Source organism: Salvia hispanica, chromosome 3 (genome assembly GCF_029641045.1).
Source record: "Salvia hispanica isolate PSC_SH4W2 chromosome 3, Shi_PSC_v1, whole genome shotgun sequence".
Classification (NCBI taxonomy): Eukaryota; Viridiplantae; Streptophyta; class Magnoliopsida; order Lamiales; family Lamiaceae; genus Salvia; species Salvia hispanica.
The window spans coordinates 28,765,943-28,792,361 of NC_142694.1; the positions used below are offsets into that span (position 1 = coordinate 28,765,943).

The 26,419-nt window shown below is 37.2% G+C and overlaps 4 protein-coding genes and 1 long non-coding RNA gene across 14 annotated transcripts; 4 read left to right on the forward strand and 1 right to left on the reverse strand.

Moving 5' to 3' along the window:
- The first annotated feature begins 277 nt into the window (after nucleotides 1-277).
- LOC125215048 (GCN5-related N-acetyltransferase 6, chloroplastic-like) lies at nucleotides 278-2,626 on the forward strand. Of its 8 annotated transcripts, none has more exons than XM_048116346.2 (9): nucleotides 278-448; nucleotides 518-629; nucleotides 773-825; nucleotides 1,472-1,508; nucleotides 1,579-1,647; nucleotides 1,727-1,831; nucleotides 2,015-2,168; nucleotides 2,245-2,321; nucleotides 2,442-2,626. In XM_048116346.2, exons 1-9 carry the CDS (start codon nucleotides 282-284, stop codon nucleotides 2,457-2,459), a joined length of 792 nt encoding a protein of 263 aa, XP_047972303.2. In that variant the 5' UTR covers nucleotides 278-281; the 3' UTR covers nucleotides 2,460-2,626. The 8 variants fall into 8 exon arrangements, with proteins under 8 accessions (XP_047972303.2, XP_047972300.2, XP_088923755.1 ...); XM_048116343.2 differs by having other exon boundaries at nucleotides 2,452-2,626; XM_089067629.1 differs by having other exon boundaries at nucleotides 2,251-2,321.
- A 3,393-nt stretch (nucleotides 2,627-6,019) lies between these two features.
- LOC125215047 (late blight resistance protein R1-A-like) lies at nucleotides 6,020-9,781 on the forward strand. Its single transcript, XM_048116342.2, has 2 exons — nucleotides 6,020-9,014; nucleotides 9,391-9,781. Exons 1-2 carry the CDS (start codon nucleotides 6,133-6,135, stop codon nucleotides 9,512-9,514), a joined length of 3,006 nt encoding a protein of 1,001 aa, XP_047972299.1. The 5' UTR covers nucleotides 6,020-6,132; the 3' UTR covers nucleotides 9,515-9,781.
- A 4,511-nt stretch (nucleotides 9,782-14,292) lies between these two features.
- LOC125213673 (RNA-binding protein-like protein) lies at nucleotides 14,293-18,971 on the forward strand. 3 transcript variants are annotated; one of them, XR_007174979.2, is made up of 4 exons: nucleotides 14,293-14,601; nucleotides 17,223-17,532; nucleotides 18,100-18,741; nucleotides 18,848-18,971. XR_007174979.2 is itself a non-coding variant. In XM_048114336.2 (3 exons), exons 1-3 carry the CDS (start codon nucleotides 14,400-14,402, stop codon nucleotides 18,689-18,691), a joined length of 1,104 nt encoding a protein of 367 aa, XP_047970293.1. In that variant the 5' UTR covers nucleotides 14,293-14,399; the 3' UTR covers nucleotides 18,692-18,837. The 3 variants fall into 3 exon arrangements, 1 of the variants encoding a protein (XP_047970293.1); XR_007174980.2 differs by having other exon boundaries at nucleotides 18,854-18,971; XM_048114336.2 differs by lacking the exon at nucleotides 18,848-18,971 and having other exon boundaries at nucleotides 18,100-18,837.
- LOC148930515 (uncharacterized) lies at nucleotides 15,961-17,116 on the forward strand. The gene is made up of 2 exons (XR_016137087.1): nucleotides 15,961-16,844; nucleotides 16,959-17,116. It is a non-coding gene; the product is annotated as an uncharacterized LOC148930515 (long non-coding RNA).
- Nucleotides 18,963-26,363, reverse strand: LOC125213671 (putative E3 ubiquitin-protein ligase LIN-1). Its single transcript, XM_048114334.2, has 15 exons — nucleotides 25,803-26,363; nucleotides 25,387-25,702; nucleotides 23,925-24,077; nucleotides 23,055-23,110; nucleotides 21,896-22,975; nucleotides 21,663-21,807; nucleotides 21,298-21,558; nucleotides 20,860-21,166; nucleotides 20,658-20,782; nucleotides 20,358-20,597; nucleotides 20,161-20,283; nucleotides 19,972-20,082; nucleotides 19,561-19,707; nucleotides 19,223-19,468; nucleotides 18,963-19,131 (listed from the first exon to the last, which is right to left on the reverse strand). Exons 1-15 carry the CDS (start codon nucleotides 26,222-26,224, stop codon nucleotides 19,114-19,116), a joined length of 3,750 nt encoding a protein of 1,249 aa, XP_047970291.1. The 5' UTR covers nucleotides 26,225-26,363; the 3' UTR covers nucleotides 18,963-19,113.
- Nucleotides 26,364-26,419: the final 56 nt, after the last annotated feature.

Sequence of the window (26,419 nt, forward strand, 5' to 3'; positions counted from 1 at the left end):
AATTAAAATTGTAAATAAATTGATGTACACAGGTAACGAGTACGAAGGGAATATTTTTATGGTAATAATACATTTGCAATCAAATACTTCATCTATCCCTAAAAAATAGACAACATTTGAAACGACACGATTTTTAATGTTTTAATGCACAAATAGTAAAGTAAAAGAGATAAAAATAAAAATTTATTGGAGTATTGTTATTGGAGAACGGGACTCATAGAGAAAAAAATTTCTTAAATAGATTGGTCTATATATTTTAAAGGGCCGTCCAAAAATAACAAATGTGTTGTATTTTTAAGAGACCGAGGGAGTATAACCTGCCGTCTGAAAAACTTCAAGAGGAGCCCCAGCTGGGGTTACAAAGGAAAGAGTTATTCGCAGAAACTTGTGCCGGGTTTATGGCGACGTTTGCTCTACACGCACCAAATTTCTCAAGAAGATGGACCATGTGAGTTTTCTTGTAATTCCATTTTACTCCGTTACAGAGGAAAATTAGTTTCTCTAAATACTGCTGCAGTGTGAGCTGTGCAACCAAGGGGCAACAATGCTTACAACAAACCAAAAAATCTAGTCCTTCAAATATCATATTCGAAACACCGCGTGAAGCTCGACATGATGAGGAATACTGGGTAGGTATCACATTTCACTTGCTTTGTATTTTTCGACATGTTTATTTTGGTGAGTATGCAACATGAAGATTTCAAAAAGAAACATAGAATGGAATTGATGGAGAATATATGTATGTATTGCATTCTTCTATTTTCCTGGTTAGATGGCCGCTTGGTTGAGAGCTGAGAGCCAATGGGAGGGCCGAGAAAATGAACGGTATGGAATTCAAGATATATCCCTCCTTTAGTTTTCTTTTTAAATAAATATTAAAGCCTTTCTCCCATTTGAAACTTGAATTATTGTTGGCATTGTGCATGAGAGATTAATTCAGCAATTTTTTATATCAAAAATAACGGAGTAGTACAATAATTTTTCATTTACCTTCGTAGTATTGTGTGACTCAATTAAAATCTCAAATTTTTACTCCTTCCGTCCTACTATAAAAAGTAAATAAATTTGTAAATGATACAGATTTTAATGCACAATTAACAAAGTAAAGAGACAGATGTGAAAAAAATAAAAGAAAGATAAGAAAAAGATAGTAAAAGTAGCATTAGTTGATTATGAGATCCACATTCTAATGGTACAAGTTGTAAATAAAATGATGCGTAGAAATAATATGTTTTTAAAAGTTTTTCATATTTAGACTTGGTCTAATGTTAAGGGACAACCTAAATTGGTAAAACTAGTTTAATTTTGGAGGATGGGTGAAGTATTAGAAAGAAATATCTTGCCTATTGATTATAGAACAAAATTAAAAATTGGTCATCTATATATGTCCGGATTTTTTTTAATTCTACATATTAAGTGTTATAAACATAAGAAGTAAAATAATTGGTGGTTGCTCATCTTATAATATCAGATATGCCGAGAGTAACAGAAGAAAATTCGCCCAACAGGTAGAACACTGGCTGCAAATAATCACTTCCTCATAATCTAATGTACATACAAATCCTCCATTTTATCCAGGAGTTCAATGCAATGACAAGGAGATACAATGCAAATATGGGGAAAAAGTGCCTGTGTATTATTGTAATGGTACAATAATTAATGTCCAACACTTGTTCTTGAATATATATTAACAATATACTAGGCTGATGTTGATCTCCAAAATCAGGTGAAGAATGAAAATGGAGAGGTGAAACCTAGCATACCAAAAAGTGTAGCTGGAAGCTTGGACTTGAGCATTCAACATTTGTCTCATGGAGAAACCTTTCCAGGGGTACTAACTAGTTTGCCATTTTAACTCGGGCGTTTGATGGGAATGATAGATAAGATAAAACATGATAAGACCACACGTTTTAGGTCACCTTTAGTCGAGATAACCCCAAGATAGAGGACTAATATAACCTAGCAAACGTTAACTTGTTCTTATGCTTGTGATCAAACGATTAATTTAATTTAGGAATGGTTGAAGCATCCTCTTCTCTGCCTATTGGATACAAAGCCCTCGATCCGCTACGGCTATATTGCAAATTTATGCATTGCTAAATATGCACGCCGGCAGGGTGTTGCCAGCGTCATCATAGATTATGCCATTTCCGTTGCCAAGTCCAATGGTATTGACATCAAATAAGCGAGATACTGTATATTTTTTGTGAACATAGGAAATACTAAGTAATTTTTTCCATATAGGTGCAGAAAAAGTTTTCGTTCATGTCCACCGCCACAATAAACCTGCTCGAAACTTGTATCAGAAGATCGGCTTTCAGGTAAAATATTTGTAGGATAAGATATTTGTAATCATCTATGTTACTTACAACTATGAATTTCATTAAACCTTGCTTTAAAAAAGTATACTGTATACATTTGTTGTATTGATTGTGATGAAGTTTATTGCAGGTTGTTGACGCAGCAAGTACTCAACTATCCGCAGAACAAACATTTTTATTATGTCTTGAACTTTCAAGCTCTGATGTTTCAAATGGACGATGATGAATTATTGATTATTCGAAAGCTATTTTTTCTTTTAACTATGACACCGTGAAACCAAATATTCAAATGAATTTTCGAATGATTGTTCGATTATTTTATTACTAGCTGCACGTATACATATGTTTTACAATAAACAAGTCTAAATACACAAGAATTACTATTTCTAACAATGATTACTATATATTCTAAGCTGTAATATGAAATTATTCCGTTGCAACATTGATAATTTAATAATTAAGTAAACTTCCGCCCATAATTTTGTAATTAAGTTTCCAAATTTGATTTTTTATCAATAATTAACGAATGAATAAATAAATAGCTTCATCCGTCCTTGAAAATTTGTCACTTAGTATTTTCTACCTTTCACTTTTACCATTTTTAGTAATGGACCTCACATTCCACTTACTCATCATCACTCACATTTTGTTATAAAACTAATACTCCCTCCTTCCCATAAAAGTTGAGTCGTATTCCTTTTTAGTCCGTCCCATAAAAGTTGAGTCATTTCCTTTTTTAACAAAAGACAAAACATCCAATCACTCTTACTTTATTCCATCATTTATTTTACTCTCTCTTATCTTTCCTACTTTTTTCATCTCTCTTATTTATTTAATATAAATTCTTAATCTCCGTGCCCAAAAGTTTTGTCTCAACTTTTATGGGACGGAGGGAGTATATAAAAGTAGGACTCACATGCCATTAATTTTTTCAACCAACTTTCTATTACATTTCTTAAAATATGTGTCGGATCAAATGGTGACAAATTATTTGGGACGTTGGGAACTACTCCCTCTGCCCCACTCAAGATGGCCACATTCTTGAGTTGCACGGGATTTTAGGAAATGTTGTTAGATGGAATAAAGTAGAGAGAAAATAGGTAGTTGAATATTTTAATGAAGAGAGATAAGAGATAAGGGTATTTCTAAAATTGAAAAATGATCATCTTGATTGAGACAAACAAAAGAGGAAAGATGACCATCTTGAATGAGACGAGGGAGTATCAGTTTTCTCATATTTCTAAACATAATATGATCAAGCAATCAACAACTAAAATATCATAGTACTCCCTCCGTTTCACTATAGTTGAGTCATATTACTATTTCGGGAAGTTTCTTCATAGTTGAGTCATTTCCTTATATAGTACTACCTCCGTCCCCCAAATTTTGATACACTTTGACCCCGCTCGGGTTTTAAGAAATGTAATGAAAAGTTAATTGAAAAAGTTGGTGGGATGTGGGTCCTACTTTTAAAGTATTAGTGTTATAATAAAATGTGAGTAGGAATGAGTTAGTGGAACATGGGGTCCACTACCAAAAATGGTAAAAAGTGAAGTGTATCAAATTTTCAGGGACGGACCGAAATAGTAAACTGTGTCAAAATTTGGGGGACGAAGGTAGTAACTTTTTCCTTTTTCTTACTTTACTCTCTCTTACTTTATTCTCTCTACTTTATTCATTTTATACTTTATTCTCTCTACCTTTTCATCTATTTTACTTTTTTTATCTATTTATTTAACAGACCCAACATTACTTTCTAAAATTCCGTGCCGAAAAGTTTCACCTTAACTATAGTGAAACGGGGAAGTACTAATTTAATTTCGGACATAATTTTGCTAATAAATAACAATATAAAATCCAATATTACTTTTACTCAAATAGTTCTGAAATCCATTGGATTTGGCGGACCCATGTACAAAATGGGTAGGGCTAAAGCCCTTAATAAAGTTATATTTTAAATTTTTTTTTATAAATTTTTACTTTATCTAAATTTAAGGTAAATTATTATGTAAAAACCCTTATAAATAATCTAAAATACTCAAAAAAATACTTTAAAATAAAATTTAGAAATCACAACCGTTATTGTTATTTATTTCTGCGTCCTCCCCTAGATTTGGCCTACTCTTTTGAAAAGCAGATTGGCCAGCTCAATGTACTCCCTCCATCCTACATTACTTAAGTCATTTTTATTTATACTCATTTTGAAAAATAATGATAAATTGTTAAAGTGGAGACTCTTATTTTTTTCTCTCTCAACTTTAACTATTTATTGTAATTTTTTTTAAAATAAGTGCAAAAAAAGAAGAAGTGAGTCAAGTAATGTTGGACAGAGAGAGTGTGTATTAACATACCTTTAAAATATCTAATTTTGTTTATTCTTTAATTGCATTCATTTGACAAGCTTTACGGGCTTTTTATTATAATGAAAAAGATTAAGGAGTGAATGAAATAGAGAACGAGAATAAAATGAAATGATAATTCCATTTCATAATTTGTGTTTGGTGGTAAGCACAAGGAATATAAAGAAAATAGATTATTTATTTGTTTTATTTGTTTTTATTTTGCTATCTCTAATATATACTCCTATTTTATTCTTATTACTTAACTCACTTTAAAAAAAATTGAAGTTCAAATACAATCTACTGAGATGCCCAAAATAGTTGTGGATGAAGAAATATAAGGTTGGATCCTATCTCTTATGTTGGATAACATAGCAGTGTGCGGTGCACCAAACGACATCACTTTGGCTCATATTCAATCCTTTTACTTTTCTTTGGCGGAAACTTAAGTCCGATAATAGTGCCTTTTTCCTTTCATTTATTTAATTTAAAATACATAATTTTCTGTTTAGTTAGTTTATCCCTCATTTCTATAATATATATAATATATAGTCAAATTTATTCTTCTTTTCTTTTCTCTTTTTTTTCTTCTTTTCTCCTCAACTTTATTTCTTATTTTCGTAGCAAATCATTTAATCTATTTTATGCAATAAACTAAATTTATTACTCTCCTTTATTTATAAAAATGCAACACAAGCTCACACTAAATAATTTTTAAATGATAAAAGTATTATATGCATCCTATAACGAGTTACACAGTAAATTATTAAAAAATAAAAATAAAGATGAACATAATGTCTTTAAACTCTAAATTGAATTAGATTTAATTAACATAAATTAGTTTTATTTTTAACTATATTATTTTATAAAAATAAGAATGCGCGAAATGATATGAAAATTTTATAAAAGATTCACACATGATTTTGAGTTTGATTACAAATATTTATATTATATCGAATTTTTTTTTCCTTAAATTTGTTGTAGATATTTAATTTGAAAAGTTAATCTTTTTCCTAAATTATTAAAAAAAAAAATTATTTTGTACTATAATTTGTATATTTATGATAATAAGATGGTTTGATCATTAGATTGTGATTTATTAAAGTTCAATGTGAGAAATTAATTGTATAACATGATTTATTAGAATGTAATAAAGATAAATTTTGTATGGATAAAATTAGAGGATAGTAAATTTAGTTTTTTCCTTCAAATTGATTAAGTGGTAAGCAACGAGTAAAAGAAAAAAAGATAAAGGAAAAGAGGAAATAAAAGTAAAAAGACAATGACATTATCATTTTCCGCCAAAGAAAGTATAGTAAAAAAGATGGAATATAAAGTGAAACTGCGAAAGTATACAGTAGAACTATCCTTACCTGTCCATTTCCTTCCCCAGAATTCCAGAAGCCCTCCCCTTTTCTCTTCATTTGCTTGACATATCAGATAAGATATTCACTCGCCAGCTCTCAGATCAGATGACGGCGTACGGTGCACTGATTTCTTTGACGAACACAATTAACTATATTTTCCATTCTTCACATTTTAGAGTTGTTGAGCCATCTCTTCATGTCATACAACCCGCCATCAACGGGCTGCGTTCATTGAAACCAATTCTGCAAAAATTAGACAACACAAGTCCAAGCAGGTGCAGGAAGAAGGTGAATGCTTTGGATGGAAGAATCAGAGATTTCATATGGGAGTTCGAAGACAAATTGGAATCCCTGTTCACGGATCAGATTCTTTTACAAATTCCTGCAGACCATGTGTATGAAGAAATGAAGGAGAGAGTTTGGGATTTTAAAGACTTAAAAGAATCCCTTTTCTCACTACAATTTCAACTTCAGTTTCAATTTCAAAGCCCTCCACCTGACCAGCCAGAAATGGCAAGTAACATTCAGAGGAGAAGAAGCAGAAGAAGAAGAAGAGATAAACACAAAGTAGGCCACTCAAAATCAAGTAGAAAGTTTAGAAGTAGAAGTGATGCCTTGGTATTCTCCATTGATCTACGATGCCTTCAAGATGATGTTGGTTTCTTTGTCCGCGCACTCGAGGATATGAAGTGGGAATATATATATGAATTATACAATATGGGTGAGGACGAGGCAGCTATGTCGTCAACAATTGGTTTTCGTGGAATCAACTCAGAGATGATTGGATTATCTGACCAATTCCAACAACTCAAAAGAGATCTTTTGGAGGATAGTTGGAGCCATGTTGAAATGCTCGTTGGAATGGCAGGCATTGGGAAGACCACTCTAGCTGCCAAAATTTATCAAGATCCAGAAATCTTGAGCAATTTTGAGTGTCGCGCATGGGTCACAGTAGGAAGAAAACCTGAACTTAGTCGTGTTTCACGAAGCATTCTTGCTCAACTGTGTAGAGTTAGGCTAGGACACGCAAACGCAGATGATTACTGGAAGCAAAGAGTAGAGGGCAAGAAATGCCTCATTGTGATGGATGATGTTTGGGAGACACAAGTAATGCGTTCCTTGATGAGTTTCTTACCACACCCTGACAAAGCAACGATTGTTATCTTGCTTACTGCTCGAGAAAAATCGGTACTTGAATATCGTACGTTGGAAATGGTTTCGGAGTCCACGCTGGTGCGGTTTTTGAACATAGAAGAAAGTAAGAAGCTATTATGCGAGAAAGTGTTTGGCGAATTGATTTGCCCTCCTCAGCTTGACAATGCTGCTACCAAAATTGCAAAGAATTGTGAAGGTCTTCCTCTCATGATACTAACCGTTGCTGACATCATATCGAAATCTGAGCAAAACAGAGATCCAGACTACTGGAGTGATATTGCAGAAGAGAGAAACTTAGTCTTCACATATGCATATAATCTGATATCAGAGGTACTCTTCCCAAGTTACAACTACTTACCTCAGTATCTCAAAATGCCTTTTCTATTTATGGGAGTTTTCCCTCGAGAATATAACACCCCACCATCCAAGATCATCAATATGCTTACGGCTGAGGGTTGGTTTCTTGACACAAACATAAAGGAAACCTTTGAAGAGTCTGTTTGGAGATGTTTGGACAAGCTTTGTTTGGATAAAAATCTTGTTTTATTCAGCGAAACGAGCATCTATGAGTATGGGATTCCAATTGGTCATCGCAAGTATAAAACATGTCGGCTTCATTCTTCTTGGCGGCACGTGTGTAGAGGAGAAGCTAGGAAGAACAAGTTTTATCATGTCTTAAAAAGGCTTGTTGATGGCACTGAAGAAGGGATAAAAGGTCAGCGTTGCTTGTGTCTCGAAAATAACATGTTATTTGGTATCAAAGAATTTTGCAACTCAGTTAGATTGAACTGTGCATTCTTAACACGATCTATCTTTTTTTATGGTCCTTACCACCAATATCCAATCTCAGTAGATGTTGGTTTCAGATTTCTTAGGGAACTAGATGCTCTTAGCTTGCGTTTCTACACCTTCCCAACAGAAATTCTTGGCCTAGTTCAACTCAAGTATCTTGCTCTAACTTGCAACGGAGAACTCCCTGCAACCATATCCAAACTTTTCAACCTTCGATTCTTGATCATTCATCCACATATGAACATTAGATGTTATAGAGCTCCATCATATGTCCCAATACAAATATGGGATATGAAAGAGTTAGAGCATATTGAAATCTTAGGAAAGATTCTTGTAGCTCCATCTCATGTTACTTCTTTGGAAAAACTATTGACACTCGTAGGTGTGAATGCTACTATTGGCACTATCTCGGAACTCTCCAAAAGAATTCCTAATATTAGCAAATTAGTAGTTCATGCTGAGCTAACACCTTACGACGATCATAACCTTGTTTTGAGTTTCTTTGGATGCATTTCAACACTTGAAAGTTTGAAGACACTTAAATGTAGTATCATAAATCCTGTGGCCAAGTGTGGGTATGTTGTCCTTGAGAATCCTAGTTCACTAACATTCTCGCGTGGACTGAAAAAGTTACATTTGAGTGGCATGGGTTTTCCTTGGGAATACATGGATGTCATTGGCTCTTTGCCAAATCTTGAAGTGCTCAAATTGCGATCCTACGCCTTTCGAGGTCCAACATGGGAAGCACGAAAGGAAAGTTTTGCCAAGCTTGAGTTTCTTCTAATTGAAGACACTGATTTGGTATACTTGAACTTAAGATTCGGAGAGCTGTGTCTCCTTAGCTATGTAAGCCTAAAACATTGCTACAAGCTACAAAGGATCCACTGGCCGGGTCATAAGGACAGAAAGATTGAATTGGTGGACTGCAATCCTTTAGCTCTGACTTGTGCCAAGAAGTTACACATGACTCCATTTTCTCGCCTTGATGTTACTGCCTCTTCGACTATTTATGAGAAACCAATGACAGTCAATCTTCAAAGGTTAGTCCTAAATTTAATTAAACATTGTAACTTATTTTAGATTCTGTTGAGGATTATAACTGGATTATGTATGGAATAAAAACTGTCATTGTATAGGTAGCCTCTTTGTGTTATGCTTGAATTTCTCTGTTATGGTGTTACATGTCATCTTAGGATTCAGGAATATGTGAACTGTTGAAATGGGAGTTAATTGTTTTTTGCATCAATCACTAGCGAAAGCTTCATCTAGTTTCCATCAACCAAACTTTTGTGACCAATAAAATATGCTTCATCTAGTTTCCATCTACCAAACATTTGTGACCAATAAAATATGTGTATGTTTTGTTGCCCAATCTTAACTCTGTATAATGTTCCTCTCTCAAATTCATTGTTGCAGATCCTATTCCGATGATGATGATGATGATGATGATGATACAGAAAAGGATGATGGCAAAGATTCGGATGATGTTGAGGAAATGAGTAGTAGCTCTGTGGGAATCTATGCAAAGGCCTCATATTAGTATATATTTCAACTTTGGATTTATGTCTGCTTTGCTGCAATGATAAGATGAAACCGTTTCATCTTTGGAGACGACACCTTGATTCAAGATATCCGAGAGCACTACCGTGATGTATCTCATATTGTCGAAAGAGGACTCACGGCTCGGCTATTATTATGCTTTCTGTTGAGTTTCAGTTTATTTGTAATTATAATTTCGGTGTAGTTGCATGTTTCCTTCTATTTATCCTTTTGGATTGTATTTTTCCCATTAAGTCATTTTCTGTAACCAGATTTCTCTCAACCTGTGCTAAGCCCGAGCGTGTCGAGGCTTTCGAGAAGTGTTCGACCAACTGTAAATAGGGGCATGAGAAGGAAGGCCTCTGGCACACACAAAGGCGAATCTGACAGATTATTATACTCCTATACGAAAAATTTCTTGTAACAGTGCAAGAACTCATTTATTCATGAAATAATCGAATAGGGTCATAATAGTCCAAAACAACTACTATTATATCCATATTTTTATTCACATGGATAGGATTTGGTTTTCCTGGAAAAGGCTATTTTTGCCCGTTAAGTCTTATTTTTGTCATACATTTGCAACCAAATATAATCGGCCATCTGAAAAACTTCAAGAGGAGCGCTAGCAATAAACATTCACAGGTGCGACGACAGAAGCCTGGATTCATGTCGACGATCACTCTACACACACCAAAATTCTCTAGAAGATATTGGACCATGTGTGTTTTCTTGTTATAATTCCTTTACAGTTACAGAGGAATTAGTTTCTCAAAACAATGCTGCAGTGTGAGCTGTGCAACGAAGGGACAACAATGCTTACAACAAATAAACAAATATAGTCCTTCAAACATCATATTCGAGAGACCGCGTGAAGCTCGATGTGATGAGGAATACTGGTACGTAGGTATCACATTTCACTTGCCTTGTATTTTTCGACATGGTTATTTTGGACAGTAAAATTGTTATATACTTACATGTGAAGTGATTATCCAACTATGTAATAGGAAGTGATTATCTAACTAGCTTGCCATTTTAACTCGGGCGTTTGTAGGGATGATAGATATGATAAAACATGATAAGAACTCCAAGATAGATGACTTATTTACCCTAGCAAACGTTAACTTATCTTATGCTAGTGATCAAACGATTGATTTAATTTAGGAACGGTTGAAGCATCCTCTTCTCTGTCTATTGGATACAATGCCCTCAATCCGCTACGGCTATATTGCAAATTTATGCACTGCTAAATATGCACGCCGGCAAGGTGTTGCCAGCATCATCATAGATTATGCCATTTCCGTTGCCAAGTCCAATGGTAATGACATCAAATAAGCAAGATACTGTATATTTTTAGTGAAAGAGGGAATACTAAGTACACTTTTTTCCACATAAAGTTTTCGTTCATGTCCACCGCCACAATAAGCCTGCTCGAAACTTGTATCAGAAGATCGGCTTCCAGGTAAAATATTTGCAGGATAAGATATTTGTAATGATCATCTACTCCTGTAACACTGTGAAATCAAATACTCACATGAATTAATATTTCTAACAATGATTACTATTCTAGGGGCGTGTTATATTGCTAACTCACCCCTAAATTCCTAACTATAACTAAATGATATGCATTAGATTTTTAAATTAAAGGTGAAGATCATTCAACCCTTGAGTATTAATATCATTCAAAAAAAATATCAATAGGGGTATTAATGTCAATTAACTACAAAATTAGTTATAACTTTTAAAAGAAATCCCAAAACTTTAAATTCATATAACATATATCAAATTAAAAATAATTTTATAAGGATTCCAACGATATCCTACATGTATATGTTCCGACGTCAAAATTTAAAAAAAAAAATCGAAAATTTTAAATTTTTTCACACAGCAGAAATGTCAACATAGTACTATATAAAATATGCCAATATAATACATATAGAATGTCAATATAAGCAATGAGTTAACATTCTTAAAGCATTGTGTTGACATTCTCAAAGCATTGTGTTGATATTTTCGAAACACTATATTGACATTTTCATCCAAAACTCTAATTTGGAGTTTTTTTTAGTATTTTTTTATTTAATTAATAAAAACAAAAATTACACATGGCAAATTGTAGACCACATATTTTCTAAAATTGACCTTAAATTAATCATAGTTAACAATTAAATGACGAGTTAGCAATTGATCACTCCCATGTTATTCTAAGCTGTAATATAGTAGGAAAGTATTCCGTTTCAACATTGTTAAATTAATATTAATATTAAGTAAACTTCCGTCTCATAATTTTGTAAGTTTCGAAATTTGATTTTTTATCTATAATTAATGAATGATTAAACCAATTATCAGTTTTCTCTTGTTTCTAAGAGCATCCGCAGCGGTGCTCGTCCGTGCGTCCGTGCCGCTGAGCAGCCATACGTGGCGTGTTCTTATTGGCCAACGACATTAACGTTGGCAAATTCGATTTTTATTTTTTATTTTAAAAAAAATCATAAATAATTCAAAATAATACCAAAAAATAAAAATAAAAAAAATTGAATTCCCAAAAAAATAGAGCCGTTTATAGACGTTTTTTTTGGATTTTTATGATTTTTTTTTTAATCCCAAAATCATCTAATAAATACACACATTCATCATCCACTTTTCACATCAAATTATCTCTCTTTCATACTTTTTCATACTAATCATCCACATCTTCGTCTCTCACCCAAACTCTCTCTAAAAAATTCAAAAATGGATTTCACCAATCTCATTGCGGAAGCGGAACGCGAAAAACAAGAATATTATGAACAATATCGTGCCGCCTATGAAGCCTATGTCGCCGCCAATACACCCGCCCCTCCTCCTCAACCAACTAGAGCAAAACGTCGCTACATTCTTCGTGATCGAGAGGGAGCCCATGAAAGGCTCGTTGCCGACTATTTTTCCGACCAGTCGCGGTATCCAGAAGATTACTTTCGGCGCCGTTTTCGCATGTCAAAATGGTTATTTATGCGTATTGTCAACACATTGTCCACCCGCGTTGAATATTTTCAAGAAGGTGCAGACGCAACCGGTCGGCAAAGTCTCACGGCGTTGCAAAAGTGTACTTGTGCCATCCGACAACTTGCTACTGGGCAAACGGCTGACCTCTTCGACGAGTATTTGCATGTCGGTGAGTCAACTGGAATCCTATGCCTCAAGAATTTTTGCGACGGCGTTCGTTCTGCTTTCGGCGAGGAATTCCTTCGGGCATCCACCACCGACGATTGTCAACGGTTGCTTCGTCTTCACGAAACAGTCCACGGTTTTCCCGGTATGCTAGGCAGCATTGACTGCATGCATTGGAAGTGGAAGAATTGCCCGACTGCTTGGAGGGGGCAACACTTAAGCGGCCACAAAGGTGGCGGCCCAACGCTTATCCTTGAAGCGGTTGCCGACTACCGCCTATGGATTTGGCATGCATATTTCGGTGTTGCCGGATCCAACAACAACTTGAACGTGTTATATTCTTCACCACTCTTCGATGATGTTTTGAATGGTGTAGCACCGGCGATCGACTTCACCGTCAACGGAAATGCATATCACATGGGTTACTATCTCGCCGATGGTATCTACCCAAGGTGGTCGACTTTCGTGAAGTCGTTCAGCAATCCACAAGAGCAAAGACAGATTCTTTTTGCGCAGCGTCAAGAGTCTGCTCGGAAAGACGTCGAAAGAGCTTTTGGTGTCCTTCAAGGCCGATTCAACATTGTGAAGTCCCCTTCTCGGCTTTGGTACGTTAAGAATATCGCTGACATCATGTACACGTGTATTATCTTGCACAACATGATTATAGCTGACGAAGGACCGATGGCGGCTAACTTTTACGACGAGGATGAAGCCGGAAACTCAACCGCGAGGTCTCCCCCACGCCGAGGTGTGCATACGACGGTGAACGAGAGGATGGAAAGAAGACACACAATGCGCGATACAAGAGCCCACACTGAGCTACAAAAAGATCTAATCAATCACATTTGGGCGAAATTCGGCAACGAGTAGTGTAATTTTTAATTTTTAGGATTTTAATTATGTACTCCATCCGTCCACGAAAATTCGTCCCGGTTTGACCGGACACGGGTTTTAAGAAATGTAATGGAAAGTGAGTTGAAAAGGTTAGTGGATTGTGGGTCCTACTTTTATATATTAGTTTTATAATAAAATGTGAGTAGGAATGAGTTAGTGGAATATGAGGTCCACTACCAAAAATGGTAAAAGTGAAATGGGACAAATTTTGGGTGACGGACAGAAATGGAAAACTGGGACAAATTTTCGTGGACGGAGGGAGTAATTTTTAATTATTTTGTAATTTGTAATGTATTTCGGATATTTTTAATGCATTTTAATATTGTGGAAATATTTTTATTTAAATTGAATAATAGAATGGTGGGACCCTTGAGCTTGTCCTTAGCTAAGAGCACAGATGTGGGTGTTGTGCTCTTAGCTAAGGACAAACAGTAAAAGTGGGTCCGGGCCCACTTCCGTGCTCTTAGCTAAGAGCACGGATGAGGATGCTCTAAACATAATCTAGTCAAGCAAACATATAAAATCTCATACTAATTTAATTTCAGACATATATTGCTAATAAATAACAAATATAAAATCCAATATTAATTTAATCAGCCGAGGTTGTCTAATGTTATTAATCGGAGTATCTTATTTAATGGAGCAATGTCATAAATAAAATTAATTAACAGTGACTAACTAAAATAAAAAAAAAAACGAAGTCCTCCAATCAAAATCCCGCTATTGGAATCCTCTTTGCCCAGTAATTAGGGTTTGGTTCTGACCATAAAATTTTTGAATTTTTATTTGTTAGTAAAAAAATTTCGTGTGCCTCACATCGAAATTTCCGGCTTTGGAGAGAAATGGGTTCACGAGAGAAGGGTTCGGCGGCGCCGCACCACCCACTCTTGAGCAGCCTTGTCGTGCGTCCTGCCGCCGATACTGCTGGAGGCGCAGCCACGGCCGAAGATGGAGCTACCGGCGCCGGCGCCAGCGATTACGAGCCTGGCGAAGTTCGCCGGGATCCGCCTCCTCACTCTCGCTCTGCTCGGCACGACGGCCATGGTACTACTCCGGCTCTTCTTTTCTTCATTTCTTAGTTAAATAGTTCCCTAACCAAACCCTAGAAGTTCTAGCCTTACAAGCACTACTTTCATCGTTTTCAATTAATTGAAGTTTGTTGATTATGTGCCGATTTGCAAGTTTTGGACATGTTGAATTTGAATTTTGGGGGATTTTCGTATGCATTTCATTTCGAGATGAGATTCTCTTAGTTGGCTCATGTTTGTGCAGTATTTTGTGTTGATTTAGAGCTTTTAAGTTCAAATATCACTGATATACATTTGGATTGTTTATGAGACAATGCCTTCAATTTCTGATTATTTAGTTCTTCTGGAGTTTAACGGACTGCACTTTTTCACGCTTATGCTAGTATGGTGATTTACAATTTAGGAATCACAAGTAACAAGGAACACATATGTTCATATTCTTCTGTCATTTGATTATTCATGTTTGTATTTGGATAAGAATGGTAATTTTTGTGGGGACATTCAGAAGTTGCTTGTTTGGTGAAGACAGCTGTGTTATACATGGATTTCTTTGAGGTCAGTGTTATAGTTGCTTTGTAAGTCGTGTCTTGCACTTGGTTGGAAGCTTGACATAACAGTAAATGATGTTTTTTTGGAATTTCTTCAAATTATGTGATTGCATTAAAAGTTACTTATTCCTATATTATTAAATTTAGTGTTATTTTTTTCTTCCAACATTATTTGGATGAAGAGGATAAAGAAGTGTTTTTCGTTGGAGAATATAGCAGGCTCCATGTGCCGCTGGGGCCTTCATCTAACTGTATATTTTCCCTTAAATTTTTCTTTGCACTGCAAGACCTTAAAATGCAAATAATGAACTCAATCGTTATATTATTTCCAAGAGCACTTCATCTTATTACAGGATATGATACAAATTGGGCTAAAATGTGCCTAACAGGCAAATAATTTCTTCTAGAATATGATTTGTCAACATAGCAAGGGATACATGCAATACTTTGTAATGCTGATGGGTTAGAGTTTTATCTTTATGTCCTTGCCTTTAAATTTCTTAACAAGATAGAATATCCACTCAAATGCCGTTAATGAATTATGATAGCCTTATATTCTTTTAGATTTTTTGTACTCCATTTGGTATCATCTAATGTACTACCTTATTCTAGTGCTTTAGTTGTTTTAGGTTGTAATCATATTTGAGCTTCAGTTTTATATTACAGTATCATCCACCCCCTCTGCCATTGCCTTGTGTCGTATGTTAAGCAATCATGCATATGGACTATTGAATTGTGAATGGGTTTTTCTGTTGTTTTCTACAGCTGTATATATTGCCTGGTGCAAGAATTTGGGTCTTGAGGATGGCTTGTTGGAACTGTTTTGATTATTTAAGAGGTTTAAATATGTGTGGAGAACTACTTGATGGATATACAAGATTACTGATATAATGATATGTTCCACTGACCAGCCTTGGGATGTGTGCTTTTGTAAGCTACTATGGGCACATGATGTCATCAAGTAGACTTTTGCTTATAGAAATTTAACATTGTTACATGGTATCTGGAAAACAATGTCTTGCCCATGAGATGCGAAGATGTCCTGAATGGTGGCAGAATTTTCGGTTAAATTAGTTTTCAAAGTCAAATTTGTTAAGATTTATTAGTAGGCCAAAAAAGCTGTTATGGTGGTGAGGGAGAGGAATGAAGAGTACCAGCAAAGCTGGCAATGAACACTAACTTTTACAATCTGTTGATTTCATGATTATGGTAATGAATAATAGAGGATACATTTTCTTTTTCGGATCTGATGTGGTTTCAGAAACTACAAAGGTTATTGAAGAGCTGACTGAAACTGGGGTTGTTATAATGTGTTCTGTTCTTAAATACTGGACCGTGTAGATCATTTTATAGCAAGTATACTACTGGCAAGAAAGGAATATATTGGCGGTGAGCAGACTGAAAGTGGAAACCAAGTTTAGTAGTGTTATATCGACTTTTGATCATATGGGATGTAACTGCTTTTACCTGGTGGGATGTCCCTTTACAGACCCTTTTAAGGTCTGCATGGTCAAACCTTCTGGCTGTTTTTTTGGCTTGGTGATGGAGGGACTATGGTGCGTAACTTAAGTAGCTTCATGTGCTTTGGATGAGCTTATGAACTCTGAAGATTTCTGGATAAAGTTTGAGTTGAATGAAGTTTGTTTCTGAAATATTTGGTGCTGTCTTCTGTACTGCAGTATTTGTCTACTACTTTCGAGCGAAACACATGGTGCATTACCATTTCTTGTTGAATTGTCATCTGGCTTTTAGTCATTGTTCGTTTAATATTTGCTTGATACGTAGGGTCTACTTATTTTAAATGTGTGATTTTTGCAACATGTAGCACTGAATCAATTTCAAGCTAGCTGACTTGTCCCGGTGGTCTTGAGTATGATCTTAGGGGTGAGTAAGTGTTGTATCTCTTGTTCGTATTCTCGGCAAGGAGATGCTTCAGCAATCGGCAGTGGTTACTGTTGACATGATTTTAATTGTGCTAGGAATTTCTGGGGTTGCAAAAATTGGCGTCTGTAGGAACTGTTCATGGTGACTTGACATCTACTCTTTGTGATTTGGTGTTCCTATCCTGAGCTTCACTGGTTTCTTTCAGGATATAGAAAGCGGGCAGGTTCTGTTTCTCCTATTCGTAGAAGGGATGCTCATCGTCGTTCTAGTCCAGGTTTTGAAACCTTTGGTTCATCAAGGGGTCGTGGTTTCCGGAATGAGAGAGAACCTGGTCAATATCGTGACTACTCACCCCCTTATGCCCGTGGTAAGGATGGTGGTCGGTTTCCTGGTAGAGGTTATGATCAGTTGGCACGTGGGTCTGGAGGTCCTGAACCAGTAAGAGTTGAAGGTGTTCCTAGAAATAATCCTAATGTACGACCAAGAGAAGGAGATTGGTTTTGCCAAGATCCCTTGTGAGTGCCTGCTATACTCCTTTTCATCTTTTGTATGCATCTTTTTCATGCTTTGTTTCAGTTGAAAAAACATTATTTTCGTAGTACTATTTATTAAGTGTATGTGTGTGTATGTTTATATGTTTATATATCTTCCATTTCTTACTCTCTCCATCCCATAATAGTAGGCACTTTGGGATCGACATGAGTTTTAATGCAAAATTGGTAAAGTAGGAGAGAGATGGAAAGAAAAAGTTATTGGAATGTTGATAGTGAGGAACGGGGCCACCTCATAAGAGAGAAAAATTTGCCAAAAATGAAGTGGACTAATTTTATGGGACGGACCAAAATGGAAAAAGAGGACTATTGTTTAAGGACGGTGGGAGTATTTTTTTTTTCTGGTAGTGGAATGAAGTTTGCATGACGCAATTGAAATGAATTTCCTAGTAATTGTGTGATAAATGAAGCCAAAGAAACTACCTTGAGTGGTGGCATTTTGTACTTGTCTGTGTTTTCTGTAAGTTTGGCATTTTAGCTTCGCTTGTTTTGTAATTGGTTATCTCATACATACTTTCTACCATGTTTCAGATGTAAAAATTTGAATTTTGCAAGGCGAGAGCATTGCAACAACTGCAACAGGCCCCGTTATGCTTCATCTGGAAGCCCTAGGAGAGGAGGGTATTTGGGTCCCCCATTTCCCCCTCGCGAACGTGTTCCACCTCCTCTATTGGATCATTCTCCTGTAAGGAATATTAATGGTGGCTACAGGTCTCCCCCTCGTGGTTGGCCAAGAGACGGCAGAGACTTTAGAGGTTCTGGACCACCGGGAAGAAATGAAGTAAGATTGCCTGATCCTCTAATGCGCGGTGAAAGGCCAAACTTTCTTGAAGATGATCCTAGGGACAGGTTTGGATATTATGATGGACCCCCACTGCCAGAGTGGGGCCATAGAGACCGTGGAAGAGAGAACTTTTTTCACGAGAGGAGAGGAGGGTATGGAAGTAGGTTTTTGTCACCACCTCCTGCATCAACAGTTCCTCCCCGTGGTTGGGCATCTCATATCAGGGATAGGAGCAGGTCACCAGCTAGAGGCGGGCCACCAGCTAAGGATTATCACCGTGATATGCATATGAACCGGAGACGAGATGGCCGGCGTCCTCTTGGAAGGGGTGCATTTTAGTTTGTAATTGACTGTAATGGCAAAAGCTGCTCTGACAATTGTTCTTTCTGGTGAATATCTCATCTAATTTTGGCTATTGGATTCTAAAACTGTGTGTATCGATAGCATTCCTTTTTTTGAAATCTAAAATGATTTTTCTCTGGTTATCACGTTTAGGTGCAGAACATCTTCATCTTCGACTCCTTTGTTTTATTCGATTCTTCATCTGCATCTCCTCTTGTAAGTACTGTCTTCATTTGATGCTATGCTGTGATATAAATGGTCTTGAAGGTTGCTGACACGATGAATTCTTCATATATATGTAGATGTCTGTATGTCTTCTTGTGGTCGAAAAATTATAATAACAGATTTTTATTGGAGGACGAAAAAATATAACAAATTTCTTATCTCTAAATCTTCTGACATTTTATCCTTCCTCTAGCTCAGCTCAGCCCCCATGTCTGCAAAATGACCCAAGACATTTTAAAATCAAAGCAAAATTTGTATTCATAATATAAAGAGAAAATTATTCATTCTTGTGGATTGCGTTACCTGAATTCTGCCATCAGAGGTTCCAATGACTAAGATATCCTGATTTGTGTCAAGGGCCATACAAAGAATTCTGCTGGTTAGGTTTGTTTGAAGCGTTTCAACTCTGCTAAGCTTCTTTCTGCACCAAACTTCAACAGTTCCCACTTTGGATCCGAGATATACGAGCTCCGAGCTCACGGCCATGGTCCGCACATCCAACATTGATGCCAATGATCCGACCAAACTATAGTTTGATGTGCTCCATATCTAATGGATCAGAGAAAAGCGCAATGGCATTTATTTTGAATAGGTTATTTGCAACATGGCCGTGTCACAATGGACTCAAATTAACAAAATACCTTAACATTTGCTCCGTCGAGGGAAGGGCCTGCTGCATATAGCAGTCCATCATGAACTTGGAGCGCGTAAACAGGGTTGGCTTTCCCTATTAGTTTCTTGGAGCCGCTCTGTATATTTCCTAGCGTTCCTGTTACTAGGTCGATTTCCTGAAATACGGGTGGCAAATCAAATGTCTGTACAGTTGCACATGCGATTGTTAGAACATTCGATTTTCTCATGAACATGTTCTTAATAACATAAGAAACAAAACCAATCCTTCACGCTCGACAGCAACTTCGCATTGTTGTGGATGAGGCACAACTCATTATTAGCATCAAACATACAAGATTTCTCTTTGAGTTCATGTTCGTACGAAAATCAAAGAATCATGCTATCGCGTGAATATATATTTTGGGACATGGCTTAAAAACCTGAATGCTAGTATCCTGACATCCACAGTAGAGTTTCCCTTGCACCAGAGCCAAACATTTGACATTCTTGTTTTGATTGAGCAGTTTAGAGGATCCATTCCACGAGTGCAGCTGCGGACATATACGCATATTAAACCAACCAGACTTCATAGACGACAGACAAAGTACGTACAAATATATCTAGTTTACCTTGACGCCGCCTCCTTGAGGAACGAAACATGCTATGTTGCTAGCAACTACCAGGTTGTTTATCTGATCCTTAACCTCCTCAACTTGTTCACAGTAAATTCCTTCCTCTGATATTGACCAAATCTGCAAACAATTTTCTAAACTTTTAGATACTTTTCTAACTAACTGCAATCTCGAAAACTCATAAAACCTCCTACCCTCACTGTCCTGTCGACCGACCCACTGTACAGTTTCTCCGTTGATTGTAGTACTGTCAGGCTAGTCACCGCCTTTGTGTGCTCCCGGATTTCTTGGATAATGCATAGCTCCGGCCCCCAAACCTTTATAGTTCCATCTGAGTGGCCGGAGAAAATTTTTCCTTTGAAGCATGTCAGTGCAACAACTTCTCCGTTGATCGAACAATCTTCTTGGCTTAGTTCTTGATGACTCCATATATCCTGCAAATGGCATCCCCATTAAAGGTGTACATTTCTAAGAAATTAAGCAAGAAGACTTACGGCGCTATTGTCGTGCTCTTGTGACAGCACTTTGAGCATCTCAAATGCCATGCTAGAGGATTTCTTAAGCTCCCTCAGTCCTTTCAGAATGTCTTTGGTGTGACCTGCTAGATCCTGCAACCCTTCTGAGATCGAAATTATACGTTATCAGATGATGAAATATCAAATCACGTAAACAAGAGTATCCATGAATGAAACGAACCGGTGTGGCGGATGAAGCTGTTGAGGCCAAGCATGGAGAGTGCTCTTTCTTCAACATTCTTGTCCGATTTGAAAACAGACACAAAATGGTCGAGCAAACACACGCGCGCTGCTCCTCTTATCCCCGTATCAGGAAGGAGCGAGAGCATGTATATCAGCCAAGTCGCGGCCATGAAGCACACCGAGTTCAACTCCTCGTTGCTGCTGCTCAGGCCTTGTGCAAGACCCTCAAACACTAGCCCAAACTCATGGCTCACAAGATGGAAAGCCACTTTTCTCTCCCACTCCTCACCAGCTCTCTCATCTTCCTATATATATATATATAATCACCAACTTATTCAAATGTCAAGTCTTAGGAGAAAGTTTCCTACTTCAAAAAGAATGAGACATTTAAAATGGGATAGATGGAGGGAATTTTAGGAAAGGAAGATGATCAGACCATGGTGTCTTGCGCATTAGCAGATATGTGGTGACGACGTTGATCCCTTCGCATAAATGCCACATAGCTCTTCTCCAGCCCTGCTCGTTTGAGGAGAACGGCCCTAGAAAGAGATTTTCCTGAATAGGAGAATCTTCCATGGAGGGAGAGTATTGTCTCTGCAGCTGAAATTTGTGCTGCTGGGCATTCTGAGTTTCTTAGACAACTAATAAGAGCATCTATTGCCTCTTCTCTGTATATACTCATCTTTCTTGGCTCCTCCTGAAATCAGATATAAATCAAACATATATTTGAGACATTATTCTAGGAAATGCTAATAGTTTAGGATAGATTAAAACAGATGGAAAAATAGAAAGGTAAGGTACCAGAAGATCAAGTTGCAGAAGAAGTCCAGCAACAACTGGAGACTGTTCGGCCCGGGCATTCTGTAGGTAGATAAGTAGTGTGTGCATTGTACTAAAAGTACCCTCATCTTTCAAGGTCCTCAAGATTTTCTCATTCAAATTTCTCCTACAGAGTTCAAAATAGAAAAATGATGATAGATTGATAAAGATGATCAAGCCATTCAAGTAGCTAGATTAGCTTCAATTGTATTCACCTGTTCAACTTGACTAACTCGGAGAAGAAATGAATGATCTCGAGGCGCTCCACGTCTCCTACTTGAAACAATATCTCAAGAAGAGAAACCAATTCAGCCTTGTGAGCTACTATGTTCCTACACTTTCCATCCTCAAGAATGCATCTCAGCAAAATACTGACAGCAGCTACTCTTTCCTCAGTCTGTGGCGCTTGCAGAGCCGCCACGATCCTCTCAACCGATGATGGCGAGGACGCAATGCTGGTGGATATCCTTGAACTACTTTCCAGGCTGCAGCTCCGTAGAATCTGCGCCAGCATAAGCACCGCAGCAGTCTGAGGCTCCATAAACATCTTGAAGTTGAGGTCATTGTTGTTGTTACGAGCATTGCTAAGGGTATCCACGAGATACCTTGGGAGCTCCATCTCCACGAGGCTCTCCACTGGCGGCCTCAGGAGGTACACCAGCACGAGTGCCTCGTGCAAGCCCTTCTTAAACAGCTGGACTATACACTCCACATCCGAGTCCACTCTGGTAAGCGTCGCCACCACATTGTCATCCCTCGACCCGAGCTCAGTGAGCAGGTACACCGTGGTCCTTAGGACAATCTCATCAACGGAGTTGAGAAGCATCTCAACGAATCCGTTGATGACAGGAGGCTTTGTCAGCATCTCCAGCATCATCTGGTGATCTGCTGACTCAGCCTCCTTCCAGCACCTCTGGATCCTCAGGACTGCTGCTTCAGCATCCATCAGAATCTCAGAGGTGCAGACTTCAGCGATGGCGAGCTGAAGCTCGCCATCGCTGGGAGGGGCTATGACGCTCGTTGGGGAGGTGGTGGAGTTGCGTTCGAGCCAGGTGGCGATGAGGCGCTTGAGGACGTAGTTGGTCTTGGGGAGGTCGGGGGAGAGGAGGTTGTGGCGGGTGATGGGGCAGGTGAGGTTGCCTCGGTCGAGCCACTCTTGGATGGCGGATCTCTCGTAGGTCTGGCCGGTCTCGAGGGTGACGGGATCGTCGAATATGCGGGTCGTGATCGGGCAGACGAAGTCCTTTGGGGCGTTAGCCGTTGTTGGGTCGTCCATTGAAGAATCATCCACGCAGCTGACCATGATGGATCAACTAAGCTTAGTTTATTTAGACACTTAATTAAATATTAACGTTGCTTAGTGTTTTTCATTACCGCTTTTTTCTCCGCTGCTTTGTCGAGTCAAACAATGCCTCTTTCTTGATGTTTTCCTACACGACATATGACTAATCACATCTCTTTCAATTAATTTAAGGGTAGTAGTAATTGAAGTCCTAATTTTTTTTCAGAAACACATGAATATATTGATAATTATTATTCCATCCGTCCATCATTAATTACTATTGGACATAAGTGATTCGTATTTCTTTTTGGGACATTTCACCTAAGAAATATGTTAATCGTTTTAGCTAAAGAACAACACATTCACAGTCTCTTATTTTATTCTCACATACAATATTCTCTCTCCACTTAACCCTTTAAACATCATTTTCTTAAATCTCGAGTTTATCACCAAAAGTAATAAAAGTAAATAAGACAATTATTTATGAATGGATGAAAAATGCAAATTGAGCCAATTAATGGCTGAAGGTGGGATTGTAATAAAAGACTCAAACCATTACAAGCTAATAGACATGCATGGGATGTAAATTTTTTGAATTGAAGGACTTGCGTGAGGTTTTTAACAAGATTTTATCAAAAAAATCTCGTTAGTACTCCTTCTGTCACATGTTATCACTTCTTTTTTTTCACCCGTTTTGAAAAGGTTATACTAATAAATAGTTAAGGTAGACAGAGAGTAAAGTAAGAGAGAGAATACGAACGAGAAGACTCTTCTCTACATTATTCTCTCTCACCACTTTAACTATTTATTAGTACATTTTTTCAAAACAAGTGCAAATTAATTGTAGTTATCAATAACCATAATATAGCCATAATATGATCACGACTAGTATTTAAGTAGGTATCTTTGTTGTTTGAGACAAGATGTGGTTAATTTGGTGTATCATTGTTGTTATCGATTACCTTATCCTGTGTTATAAAGGTAGATGGGATTTGATTGATAAGGAAGTCTGGCGATACTCTGACTGGAGAAAGGGATGGCAATTTTGAGAGTCTCTTTGAATCACCCATGTTTGATATGTCTCCTTCTCCTTCTCCTTCTCCACCCCATATTGGCTGCATTGCAACACATACAATATAATCACAGCCATAATTGATCTTCAAATTAATAAATTAGATGAGCTTGACAATGTCAAAGGAAAAGATTAATTTCAGCAAGCATGGGACGCCAAACAAGAACAACCATAATTTATTTTATTTTGTTTTTTATTAAAAAATAGCAAGCTGGGGATATTTTGTCCAGAACGAAAACTGCAATGGGTCATAAACAAATAGGATGACAGCAGAAAAAAGTGACTAATTTGTATTAGTGCCTAATTAGCTGATTAGATGGTTGATGACTATACTTGTTGAATAGTAGTGTATTCTTATTTTATTTTTTAATTTGTCTTTGTGTATTGACCTTTTTTCACGAATGAAAATTCTTGGTCTTAGACGTGTCCTTTTTTATTTCTTTAATTAATTATACTCCGTAGTTTCTTCAGCATTAATTTAAATGAAATGGTGTTATATGTGGAAGTATTTAATGAATAAGTATCTCAAAAAAAAAATGATACGGAGTACATTTTTTCAATCATAAAAATAGTGATATATTTTTCGTGAATGGAATGATTAATAGGAGAACTAAAATCCGATCACGAGCGGTTAAGAAGGCTTTGCAACTAAGTCTATGAGTTCCTTTAATTAATTACTACTACAAAATATTTTTCTAGTTTGCAATGTTAGAATATTTGTTAAATATTGTAAAGAGTACCATGACCTGCAAACTCAATTAGTAAAATGTTTTTCGACTTGAAAGACTTATCGTTGCAACATAGCTATTTTTTCGACAGCCCACATCTCATATTATAAATTAGCTGGAAAACAAATTCATCTTGATCAACAATGATCTAAAACGCCATCTTTTTTATAGAGATGGGATCTTTTCTCTCATTTTTACAACTGTTGATAATATTATCATGGGACTTCATATGATATGCTTAAAACATTATCTTGAGAAAAATTGGTGTGACTAATTTTATTTTTCATCTTAAAGAACATATAAGAATCATTAAAATGTAGTAACAAAATTTCTATATATTCTCATGCGTCATGCCTCATTTTTTTTATAATAAATTCAATTACTATAAATAGCACACCCCCACAAATCAAACTCAAGAAAACAAAGCATTACATTATACTATAATTACGAGTATGTGTTATCTTTAATAAAAACTGTTGGAAAATATTTTTTCACTATATTCGCATATAAAAAAAGGTGAAGAGTAGTTAAATATGATTAAAATTCTATACTTTCTTTTTCTTATCCATTTTTGTAAGATAAATTTTGCATGAAAGGAAAAAAAAAAAAGAAACAAAGCATTACATTATACCGTCTGTTTGGAGACTGAAATCCATGGCTTTTGATCCTCTGTTCATCTCCATCCCACAAAGTTAAACGATCATCACTTTCACCTTCTCGAAACACTATTTTAGGTGGCAAAATCATCTCCTCTCCTACACCTCTCCTCAGCACTTGCTTAAAATACCTTGCAAAAACCCTACAATTATCTTCCAACAAACCCTCATATCCCCTCTCCAACTCCTTTAGCGCCGCCGCCTGCCCCCCATCCATCTCCGACAAGATCGACATGGACTCGAGCCCCAAACCCAAGAGGATCTCAGATCTTCTGCAGTCGTACCTGTTGGAAAATGAAATAAAAAAATAAATATAACAATATCTCACATCGGTGAAAATGCTGAATATCACCAATTGGTTTTAAGATGGATTTTTATCAGTACCATTCAAGAATGGTGCCGAAATGGACGAGAAACAGCTCTTGGAACAGGAAGGGCGCGATCTCGAGGCGGGTGAGGGAGGGCTCGGCCTCGAACACGTCGAGCAGGGTGAGGGAGGCGTCGAGGGGGCGGCGGGAGAGGTGGTGGACAAGGGAGAGGAGGAAGGAGGAGTAAGGGTTGGTGGGGTTGGATGAGAGGAGGCTCTCGGCTAGGCGGAGGGACGAGGCGCGGACGGAGGGGCTGCTGCTCGAGATGGCGGTTTCGACGGTTTGGGAGATGAAGGTGAGGGGCTTCAAGAGAGTTGGAGGGAGTTTTTGGAGGAATGTGGTGTGGAGGTGGCGGCGGTGGTGGGGTTGGGATATGGTTTCCGAGAGGAAGAGGGTGGTCTGCTCTTGGATTTGAGATGAGGTTGTGGCGGTGGACATTGCGGCGGCGGCGGTGGTGGTGCTGGGGATGAGTTGTGAATGATTAGTTAAGGTTTTTTGGGTTCTTGTTGGAGGTAATGTGTGTGGGATTAGGACGGCTGCGCCTGCACATTAGTTTATTGAATGATAAATAATGTATTTGCCATTTGTGTATCTTTGTATTCCTTTTAAATGCCTAATTGAGGAAGTAAACAG